Genomic DNA, 12,041 nt, shown 5'->3' with positions numbered 1-12,041 from the left:
AATTATAGTACTAGGCTTAGGAACAGAGAGGCAGGCAGCTCAGTTAATAAAATGCCTGATGTGCAATCAGAAAAACTAAGTCTGGATCCTCAGCATACCTGAAGAGCCAGGCAGTGACTCATTTCTAGAACCTACCAATAGAGAAGCAAAAACAGGCAGAGCTCATTCATTGGTCAGCTTCAGATTCATTGGGAGACGTCTCAAAAAATGTGGGTAGTGACTGAAGAAGTCATCAATATCAGTATCAACCTCTAGCCCCCCCCCCCCCCACACACACACCTTACTCACAAGATATGATACTAGGTAAAGTCCCCATTTAAAATAAATAAACAACAAACCAAAAAAACCTTTGGAGGCATAGTTTAGTGGTAAGTATTTTGTACGCATGAGGCTCTGGGTTCAATTTCCACCATGCCATGCACATGTACAAACAACTCTAGAGGTAGGTGGTACTGAGCCAACATATTCAAGTGTCAAAACACACAGAAAACAAAATAAAACAAAACCTGCCTATCAACCAGTAGGGCCATGCCCTGTCAAACTGCTGTTTAAAATGGAGGTAAATGAAGGTATTTCCAGATGACAAAAGAAAGTAAATTTCACAGTAACAAACTTCTTCCAGAAATATGTGTTTTCCAGTTGAAATAAATTCAAAGTCATGAGAAGAAAAAGAGTCCTCAATTGGGCTAGTGGTACACACCTATAATCTTAGCACTTGGGAGATGGGGGCAAAAGAAATCCCAGCTTGAGACCAAACTTAGCTTTTTATTTCCTCCCTCTTTTTTTGGTTGCTTTTTTTTCTAATTTATTTATTTTCTAAGTGCTCTATCTGCACATATGCCGGCATGCCAGAAGAGGGCATCAGATCCCACTCAGATGGTTTTGAGCTACCATGTAGTTGCTGGGAATTGAACTCAGGACTTCTGGAAGAACAGTCAGTACCCTTAATAACTGATCCATCTTTTCAGCCCCAGTTTTGTTTTTTGTTTGTTTGTTTAGGCTTTTTTGAGACAAGGTTTCTCTGTGTAACAGCTCTAGCTGTCCTGGAACTAGCTCTTGTAGACCTCCTGTATACCAGGCTGGCCTAGAACTCAGTGCTGGGATTAAAGGCCTAGGCTACCACCACCCAGCTGTGAGATGGTTTAGTAAAGGTGCTTGTGCACAAGCCTGACTGTCCTGAATTCAATGCCCCAGAACCACATGCTGAAGAGAACCAACTCCTATAAGCTGCGCGCACACACACACACACACACACTTTCTGAGGCTTCAGTTACTCCCTAATCAACTAAACAGAAGAAAGGGATGTAGGAATGAGAAAACAAAATAAAAAAACCCGCTCAGGAATATAGAAAATAGTAAAATGTACTCATTTTAAATGTCAATGGACTAAATTCTCAACCAAAAGACATATTGGCAGAATGCCCCAAAACATGATCTAAGTATGTGCTATCTATACACAGGGGTCTCACTTTAGCTCCCCAAACACAATTACAATGGAAAAAGATTCTCCATGTAAACAGTAAAGAAAGTAAGGGGGAACTATATAAATATTAGACCAATCTCATTTTTAGTTAAATCATGTACCATGTCAAGCATATTATTACATATTACTAAAACTGCACGCTTGTGAGTCCAGCAAATTGGAGGCTAGGCCATCCTAGGATGCACAACAAAATCTTGTCCCAAGAAATTAAAACCAAAGAGGAATATAGCAATAATATTTAAAAATTATAAGTTATGCACCTAATAAGATCATAAAAATGTAGACAGTGAAAACTGATAGAATTGAAAGCACAGTTCTACTATCACAGTTAAGACTTCAATATCCTCCAGGGGCCAACACTAGGGAGGCAAAGGCAGGCGGGTCTCTCTGAGTTCGAGGCCGACCTGGTCTACAAAGCTAGTTCAGGACAGCCAAGGCTAAACAGAGAAACCCTGTCTCAAAAAAACAAACAAACAAAAAACAAAACAAAACCTCAACATCCAACTCAATAACGGGAATGACAGCACAGAAAATAAGCCAGGGGCCTGGGGCACAGGTGAGCAGCAGAGCCTTTGTCTGCTAGGGTAAGGCCCCATTCAAGCTCCAGCAAGGCCAAATTAAAAACAAAAACCCAGAGAACCTCAGCTATTCACTAGGCCAACTAGATGTAAGAGTATATGCCACCTAAGAACAGGACAATGTGAATACTGGGTAATTCTTCCACTCAGAAAACTGAACACTGAATTACCATATGATCCAATAGAAAAAAAAGCCGTCACAATCATAGCACTTTACCATAGCTAAACTATGGGAGTAACCCACTGCCCACCATGGATGAATTGCTAAGGAAAACGCTACACAAAAACAGAATTTTATTCAGCCTTAAGAGGAAATTTTGTCACTTTAAATTAACTGAGTGCTCCAAACAAAAGACAGATGGGCAGAATGCTTAAAAACACAATCTAAGTATGTGCTGTCGACGTACAAGAGTCTCGCTTGTATGTAGAAATCCTGACATGTTACAATATGGACAACATTTGAAGACATGCTAAATGAAATTGACCAGTTATAAAATGATGAATTAGAGTCCACTTATATGAAGTACAACTTATATAAAAGTCAATTTTTGTTTGTATTTTTCGAGACAGGGTTTCTCTGTAGCTTTGGAGCCTGTCCTGGAATTACCTCTTAATAGACCAGGTTGGCCTCGAGCTCATAGAGGTCCACCTGCCTCTGCCTCCCAAATGCTGGGATTAAAGACTTGCTTCAGTACCACCCGCTTAAAAGTTAAAATCTTGAAGATCTAAAGTAGAATGCTGGTTGCCAGGAGCTAAGAGGAAGAGGGGAATTACTACTGAAATACATGTAGTTTCAGTTTTAAAAATCATAAAGAGGGAATAGTGTTGAAGTAGTACAACATTAAAAATATAGTAAATACTATCAAATTATACACCTAAAAATAGTTAAGAGGATCAATTTTGTTGTATTTTGTCTATTAAAAATTAGGCTGGGTGATGGATGGCATAGTTTGTAAGAGAACATGCCATACAAGCATAAGGGCTTGAGATCCCTGTCCTCATGTAAATAGCCAGGTATATCTGTGAGCACCTGTAACAGCAGAGCTACCCAAAGGGAAGGGGGAAGACAAGAGGATTCATGGAACCTGATTGCCAGCCAGTCTAGTTGATTTAAAATAAGTATCTGCCTTCCGCAGGCTGTTTCCACCGAGGAAAAGGAATCGTATCGTATGTCCGCTATTCAGAACCTCCACTCTTTTGACCCCCTTTGCTGATGCAAGTAAGGGTGATGACCTGCTTCCTGCTGGCACTGAGGATTATATCCATATAAGAATTCAACAGAGAAACGGCAGAAAGACCCTTACCACTGTCCAAGGGATCGCTGATGATTACGATAAAAAGAAACTAGTGAAGGCGTTTAAGAAGAAATTTGCCTGCAATGGTACTGCAATTTAGCATCCAGAATATGGAGAAGTAATTCAGCTACAGGGTGACCAGCGCAAGAACATATGCCAGTTCCTAATAGAGATTGGACTGGCTAAGGACGATCAGCTGAAGGTTCATGGGTTTTAAGTGCTTGTGACTCTGAAGCTTAAGTGAGGATTTCCTTGCAATGACTATAATTTCCCTCCTGTCCTTGTCACAAGTTTAAAAACCTCACAGCTTGTATAATGTAACCATTTGGGGTCCGCTTTCAACTTGGACTAGTGTAACTCCTTCATGCAATAAACTGAAAAGAGCCATGCTAAAAAAAAAAAAAAAAAAAAAAAAGAAAGAAGGCAGAGAGCCTCCTTGGGTATCTGCAAAAACATGCGGGCAAACATACCATGATGTTTTGAGTAAGAATGGTTTCCTTAGGCTCATATAGCTTAATATTTGGGAAGAATTAAGACGTGTGGCCTTTTGGAGTAGGTGTGGTCTTCTTAGAGGAGCGCTGTCACTGAGAGTGGGCTTGGAGGTTTCAAAAGCCCAAGCCTGGCGCAGTCTTGCTCTCTCTGGCAGATCAGTTGTGAGCTGAGCCATACCTGCCTGCCTGCAGCTGTGCTCCCCACCATAAATGTTCGTGGACTGACCCTCTGAAGCTGTAAACAAGACCCCAACTAAAGGCTTTATTTTATAAGCTGCTTTGGTTATAGCAATAAAACAGTAACTAAGACACATAACCACCGCCCCCCACCTTTTTAAAAATTAGAGCAGGGTGTGTAGGATGTGTAGAAGCTAAGGCAGTAGGATCAAGGGTTCAAGGTCAGCCTGGGCTACAGAGTGAGAAAAAGAGAAGGCCAAGGGAGTTATCTGTTTAATGCATCCTCAAAATAGCAACAAAAAAGCCAGAGCTTTGTAAGAAAGATTAGTAGTAAGTCTTAGGAATCAGTCAGAAACTGCTCCATGGGGTGGGAAAAATTCTTCAAAGACTTATTTGATAGTAGCTAATTTTAGTTTATCTTCTTTAATGGGATTTTGAAAATGTGGCTTTAAATAATTTTATTAATAAGCTTGGAAAAAGCTAAAGATAAAACATGTTTTTAAATGTCTCTGGGGTGGGAGATGGCTCAAAAAACAACTAAGAACCTATTTATGTTTGTCTTTGAAGCAGTCTTGGAACACAGTCCAAGCTTAGCTCAAGCTCATGATTCTCTGTGGCCATGAAGCATACTCAGCATAAAATTTCAGAGGTGTTTGTTTGGGTCATTTACAGTGATCTATTAGGATCTTAGTTCCAGATTTTGGTCTCATTTTCTTCTTTGTATCTTCCCAAATTCCTACCACCATATTTTACATGGTTAAACATCAAGTCAGTGGTTCTCAACCTGAGGGCTGCGGCCCCCACAAGGATCCTGCGTATTGTGTATTTGCATTACAATTCATAACAGTAGCAAATTTTTTTTTTATGTAAAGAAAAAATAATAATGGCAGATAATCAACCGTCTGTAACAAGTCAATACCAAAGCCAACCCTCTGCTGCTTGCAACAGGTCTCCCATCCATGTCTGGGAACATTAAGGTTTTTGTTTTGCTCAAAACTTAGCAAACTTATTCTCCCAAGTCTACACAGCAAGGAAGCCGCTGCTTTCAAGCCTGTTTTCTCTTCTTCCCTTCTTACTGTGCGACCCACTTCAGTGCCAGTAGCCTACAGGCAGAGGCCAGGCAATGGTTCGGGGCCGCAGGTTGCTCTAGCATGGGACACTATGACAGGCCCAGGGAAACGGGCATGCCATAAATCCAAACCCATGCACAACAGTAGCAAAATTAAAGTTATGAAGTAGCAATGAAATAATTTTATGGTTTTGGGGTCATCACAACATGAGGAACCAAATTAAAGAGTCGTAGCATTAGGAAAGTTGAGAATCACTGCATTAAGTACTTCTTAAATCAATGGAAAAAAAATACTTAAAAGTACTGGAGGGAGAGACAGAGAAGCAGAGCAGGCAGACAGTGGCCTTCTTGTATCCCTAGAAAATCTGAAACTTTTGTTTTAGAAAAAAAGTCTTGGGGGTGGGGGGAGAACACCGAGTAGCACAGACACACAAGAGCCATTGATTCTTGGAGTGTAAGGAATACGTTCATTCAGATCACAGCCCAAGATCACAAAAAAACAAAACACCAGAGGCCATGCCAGTATCCTGTTGACCTTTGAGCAAAATAAAACAGCTCTCCAGATAGTATTACTTTGGTAACGGTTTCAGACAGCAAGCCCCACCCAGCTTTGTAAATCTGATCACTTAAGGAATGACAGATATCCAAGGAAAACCTCCAGCATAAAACAAAATGACCAGACCAAGCAGTGAGGTGGGAAAACAAAACAATCTGGAGAAAGAAGACCACCAAGTAGAACATAACTTTAGTATTAAAAAGCCATTTTCATTCCATCCATAGAAACATGGGAAGGTGCTGCAACTCCAGTCAACCCACTAGAAAGGAGCATGAGGGAAAAGAGATGAAGAAAACCAGCTCAACATCTAAATAACAAGTCCCTAATAAGAAAGAAGACAGAAAAATGGAGAAAGAAACGCACAGATTAATTTGAGAAGTTTTGGGCATAGGTTATCATAATTAAAGGGTCCACTGACGGTTCAGGGAAATGGATGAAAATAGGTTCCTTTTAAAAGATAACAGGTAAAAAAAATATTAGGATGGCTTCAGACTTCTCAACAGTCTAAAGCCATCGATAAAAACACAATGGAGCAATGCTGTAAATTCTGGAAGGAAAATTATTGCAGGATTAGAATCATAAATCATTCAAGTGTCACTGCAGTAGCAGGACATAAAAACAGTTTTCAAATTTGCAAGTCTGAAACACCTTCATTATCAACAACCTTCACTGAGGAAGTGCCCGGAGTGTGTTAGGCAAGATGAAGAAGACAAGAAAGCTAAAGCTAAAGAGATCCACCATTAGCAGTCTAAACAAGCTGACAGTAAAGGTACCCAGGGTCACTTGTGCACCAATGACAGGAGAGGAAGTCTTTCACTGCTAGAGGAGCCAACATTTTTAAAATACCAATTTAACTAACCGCACAGAACTGTCTTGACTTAGGAGTCATGGTGCTCAGTGTTAACCAGGCGGAAAAGTCACTTTTGATTTAGCATGGTCAAGAAAAATAAAATGCAAAGTCTTTTTTTTAAAATATTTATTTATTTATTATGTATACAATATTCTGTCTGTGTGTATGTCTGCAGGCCAGAAGAGGGCACCAGACCTCATTACAGATGGTTGTGAGCCACCATGTGGTTGCTGGGAATTGAACTCAGGACCTTTAGAAGAGCAGGCAATGCTCTTAACCACTGAGCCATCTATCTCTCCAGCCCCAAAAATGCAAAGTCTTAAAATTTAAATCCTATCTTTAAATATGGGTAGTTTTCAAAAGGCCAATAAATATAATGACAAACTTAACCTCATCTCTCTCACCCCAGAAGTCTGTGACAGATTTGTGGAATCCAACTTAGCATGATGTTTAAAGAGGTCTGAAGCAGTGTGAAACTATGGCATGCTGGCTGGCCCAGCTCAGTACACAAATCTGCTGAGTTAACCTTCTGGGTCTTCAACGGACTTTGGCTAAAACCTAGGTATTTAGTCCACCCTAACATCAGCTATTTCTACCTCCTAAATTCTATCATTCTTAGTTCATTTCTTCAACTACTATGATCCAGGAGCATATTGACAACAGACAGGGAAAAACAAACTTCATTTACTACTTGACTCCCAATATGGTACAGCCAGCCCTTCATTAACTCAATGAATATACCACGAAGCAAAAGCTTTCAGTATGCTGGCTACAGACTCCTCTTACATCATGAAAGCTATTGCTGAGATGCAGAGGCTAATCACTGAGTGACCAAGACACTAACCTGAACAGCTAGGAATGAAAATAGCTGTCTTAGCTGCAAAATGCAAGCTTTTGATCACTGTTAGTCGAATAATGTGTAAACAAAATTTGAAGAACAAAAACAAATAAGAACAACCAACCAGTTTTCAAACAGAAAATTATTTCAGTCTAAAGATCCCAGATAAAAATAATCACCCCAGTTATTCCACTTCTGTCAACCTACAACAGCCTTACAGACTGTACAGATTTAATAACAGGATTCAACTACTAAAACAGAGATTCTTTAGATAGATACTCCTTACTGCAATGTTTTTGTCCTTCTAGATATATGTTTCTGCTGGATTTAATTTTACTTGTTGGGCATTGAATTCTGGGTCTCATATAGACTAAGCAGGAAGTTACACGATACCCCAATATTTTTATTTTTTATTTATTTTTTTGTTTTGTTTTTTGTTTTTCGAGACAGGGTTTCTCTGTCGCTTTGGAGCCTGTCCTGGAACTAGCTCTGTAGACCAGGCTGGTCACGAACTCACAGAGATCCACCTGCCTCTGCCTCCCGAGTGCTGGGATTAAAGGCGTGCGCCACCATCGCCCGGCTAATACCCCAATATTTTTGAAGTTTATTTATTGAGCTTGCTTGAGAACTCCATTTTCAAGGAACAAATTTCAACAATAATTATACTCAAATACATAAGAAGTTGCCTATTAGTTTTACCTAGTGGTTTGGGATGTCATAGACTCTTAATTCTGGAAGAGACGATCAGAGGTCACCTTATCCAACTCAACACAGTAGTTTGCCCTATAATATTTCTACTCCCATCACCTAGTGGCTATACTGCAAAAGCCACCAAACACAGATACTTCCACACTCTTCCTTTAGACTACTGTGGCAAGCAGAAACGTAATAATCACATTAAACCAAACCGCTTGTGTTTTTACATATAAACCTCAGAAAAGGGTTCCTGCTAGCCTTTGAGACAGTTTACCTCCTGACACCCTGGAACCTTCCTCTCTCAATCCAGGACCTACGCTTTTTGTTACGCTAGCTGTCTAGCCCATAGTGTCCTTCCAACTTCAGCTTTTCCACTTCAAAGTTGCACAGATAAGCTCAATCGATACTAGAGATGTCGACACACACACACAGAGGAACATCTCAAAAAAAGCTTCTCTTCCCACCTATCTCTGTATACGTGCATTGGCTTGCTTCTTGAGCCATATTCTCCCAAGAAATTCTAAGAAAGTTCTGTAAACAGAGCAAGCCTGTCAGTGAAGTCACTTCTTCCTAGGAAATAAAACACACGGTACTCATCACCTAAGCTCAATTTTTCTTTCTGAAAACTGAAATCCGTTTACTAAGGATTAAGTTTCTTGACTAATCAGTGCTTTAACGTAACATCTGATATTGATTTGGCCTGGATTTTAACTTTTGGTTAACTGGGGGGGGGCTTGCAGGCAGAATTTAAGGCAATGATGATTTTTCTTCTCAGTAAATTGTATTATTTCTACACAACAATTAACATTTGAGAGGGTTCGGCCTGTCCCCCCTTTAAGTTGGACACGCCTAACTCTCTGCAAGGCAATTATTGAGAACTACAGTCTACAAAAATTGAAAAGTGAGAGAAGACGACACAGCAGCTTCTGCGACCGGAGCGAGGGGCAAGCCAGCAGTTTTCATATGGCCGAACCGGGGAGGGTGCACAGGAGCAATAAATACTGAAGTCTAAAACATCTGCCAAAGCTGAAGCCCCTAAAGGTGTCTGAAGATGCACGTCCAAGGTCAAGCCCCTCGCTAGTAGTCAAGTTAGGACAGGTAGCACGGTCCTAGAATCCCACACCCATGCCCCAAAATCCCGTCGGTTTCGCCGACCGCTCGCTTGAAGTGCGAAAGCTCGGGAAGCCGCCGGAAGGCGGGAGCAGGGCGGACAGCAGGAAGAGGGAGCGGTGCGGCGCAGGGAAGGAGGCTCATCCCTCCCACGTGTCTGGAAGCCGGGGATCTGCCACAGGAGGCAGGGCTGGCGAGCGCTCACCTGTCCGGGACCCAGAGGCGGGTGGTGCGATCCCGGGACACAGACACAAAGGCCCCCGGCGGGTAGAGGGAGCACACCAGGCCCCTCACGTCCAGCTCGTGGCCCGGGAGCGAGCAGCTCAGCCGGTAGCGAGCTGCGCCGCTCGCCATGGCCAGCGTGGGTCAGGAGCCCCTGCTCCCGGGCACAGCACGAGACTCGTCCACAGGCCCGGGCCGGCGTGCACCAGGCTGCGGCCCGAGACCCGCCTGCAGGAGAGGGGCGCAGAGACCGGAAGAGCCCGTCAGCCGGTGCGGAAGGACTGAGTGACACAGCAGCCCGAACAAGCGCACCGGAATTCATCATCCGCCGCAGCCCGCGGTGACGCAGAGCGTGTGCGTCGCGCTGCTGAGGCGTCGCGCGTCGAGGCTGTCTCCCCTTCTGCGCCCCGATCGCGGGCCGAGGAAGGAACGGCGGGACTTGGAAATTCTGCCTAAACGTCGGATGTCCTGCTCCTGCCAGTACCCGGTCCATTTCGGAGAACAAGAGAAGATTTGTGTAAGGGGGCAAGCCAGGACTACAAATCCCACAATGCTGCGCGTGGCGAGAGACTCGCCCGCGCGCTGAGCCTGGGGATGTTTTAAATCTAGGTGCTCGCCACACTCCTCTGAGTGGTACAGTAACCCTACTCCTCTTGATGGTAGAGTGAAATTGCTTCTTTACCTTGCGTCACGGTTTGTTACCCAGTTTCTGCATGCCTGTTTGTAAAATCTCGGGATTTTCATTAATTCTTTTTCATCTAAAATGACAATCTGGAGTCAAGTGGAAACTTCAATCACTTTCATCCATGTTAAGCTACCCCTCCTATGTAGCTTAACATGATACCCATGCTATCAGATTTTGCAAATAATAATAATAATAATAATAACAAACGATGGTTCAGATTCATTCTTTCCAAACCTGACCACTGTTTGCCCAAGCTTTGGCTCTGTAGATTTAAGATAGGGCAGAGAATGCCTTTCATTAATTAATTTATAAAGTCTCACAGTAGCCCGGGCTGGCCTCAAACTCTTGGTTCTCCTGCCCTGATCTCTGAGTGCTAGATTACAGGTAAAATTACGTATTTTTAGCCAAACCTCCATGGTGCTCTTGAGTCTCTGCATTGCATTGAGAGTGTCCCATCTACACTGTAGTAAAATTGCCTTCCGTATTATTGCCTGACATCCACCATAACACAAACTTTAAAGTTACCAAATCTAATGTGCATTTTCCTTACGCACTCTCATGCTAGGCTTGAACTCACTATTCCTTGTGTTTCTCAGGTTTAAACCCTGAAGCGTTGGCATTTTAAAACCTCTTCTGCCACTATACCCGCTGGGTAAGCTCTCCTCAAATTATATTCTCAAGCTTCGAATATTTCCAGTCTATTAGAAATTTCTGCTAGTGGCTTAAATCATTTTGACATTCTCTCATTTTTCTACCTCTTCTTCCCAGCCAGTTCTACACATCAAAGTAAGATTCTTTTTCTAAATTCTAGATCTAAGTATTACCTTAGTTTAGTAATCCCAATAGCTAGCAGCTTTCCGTTTTTAGGAGTACAATGTTATACAAGGCCTTTCACGTTTTCCTAATTTATTTTACTAAAGTCATTTCCCGTAGGTATGTGTCTGCTTCAGCCATGTTAAATCAATTACCTTTCTCAGTTTCAACAAGCCACAGTGTTTAAGTTGATATTTCTGTGTTCCTAAAACAAACAAGTCCAAATGCCAGAAGAGGCTGAAGGAAGAGGGTCGGGAGACTGAAATATGGGCTGTATAGTGAGTTCTAGGCCATTCTGACTACAGATGTCCCTATCTTAAGAAAACACACAAGCAGGGTGGTGGTGGCGCACACCTTTTGCTCAGGAGGCAGAGGCAGGCAGATCTTTGTGAGTTCAAGGCCAGCCTGGTCTATAAAGCAAGGTCTAGGACAGCCAGACCTGTAACACAGAAACCCTGTCTTGGAAATACACAAACACTCACACTCACATCACATACCATAACAAAACTGTAACCTTTTCTCTGTATGTCACAGATCAAATACCAGTTTATCTTCTGGACCTTCCTTACTCCTCTTTGGACCAATACAATTTTATTTATTTCCAAATAGTGTTCATGATGTTGTGACATTTCTGTAGTCATCATTTCTACAATACTGATATTTCTTCAAAAAATTTCATTCTCTTTCAATATTTTTGTAGTTGCTGTTAATTTTTTTCTTTTAATTTTAATTATATTTATTCTGTGTGTACATATATGTGTATGTGTATTTGTGCATTTGAGGTGTGCTTGTGCATTTGTGTATGTACAAGCACCAGAATACACATAGGGGTCCAAGAACAACTTGCAAGAAATGGTCCTCTTTTTCTATCATATAGGTTCTGAGAATCCAGCTCAGGTCCTCAGGCTTGGTGGGGTGGCAAGCTCTTTGCCCATGAGACATCTCAGCCACTCTGTCTCTCACTTGCCTTGGCTGCCCCAATATTCCCAGCAATCTTCTGTTTCAGTCTCCCAAGTGTTGTCATTATAGGGGTGTGCCACCACTGTGGACCCTGAGGTGGATGAGAGATTGGTCCCCAATCTTAACCATCAGATTTACTATTTCTATTTAATAGATGTTATTTTTCTGTTGGCTTAGTGGCCACACCTGAAGCCCCACGGCTGGGCAGTCATCACTTC

At 42.1% G+C, this 12,041-nt stretch overlaps 1 protein-coding gene, 1 non-coding gene and 1 pseudogene across 2 annotated transcripts in view; 1 reads left to right on the top strand and 2 right to left on the bottom strand.

The window, feature by feature from the left end:
- Nucleotides 1-9,649, bottom strand: part of Plaa (phospholipase A2 activating protein) — a 32,624-nt gene extending 22,975 nt beyond the window's left edge. The window contains exon 1 of the mRNA XM_041652732.1: nt 9,349-9,649. Coding sequence (XP_041508666.1) covers nt 9,349-9,497 — 149 coding nt within the window. The 5' untranslated portion in view covers nt 9,498-9,649. The remainder of the gene's footprint in view (nt 1-9,348) is intronic.
- LOC121448603 lies at nt 3,231-3,697 on the top strand (annotated as a pseudogene).
- LOC121448952 lies at nt 5,098-5,231 on the bottom strand. Its single transcript, XR_005974421.1, has one exon. It is a non-coding gene; the product is annotated as a small nucleolar RNA SNORA42/SNORA80 family (small nucleolar RNA).
- Nucleotides 9,650-12,041: the final 2,392 nt, after the last annotated feature.

This window comes from Microtus oregoni, unplaced genomic scaffold (genome assembly GCF_018167655.1).
Source record: "Microtus oregoni isolate MIOR12 unplaced genomic scaffold, Mior012 000005F_ref0000423, whole genome shotgun sequence".
Lineage (NCBI taxonomy): Eukaryota > Metazoa > Chordata > Mammalia > Rodentia > Cricetidae > Microtus > Microtus oregoni.
Note: the sequence above shows the minus strand (reverse complement) of the source record. Positions and strands in the feature narration are given on the sequence as shown.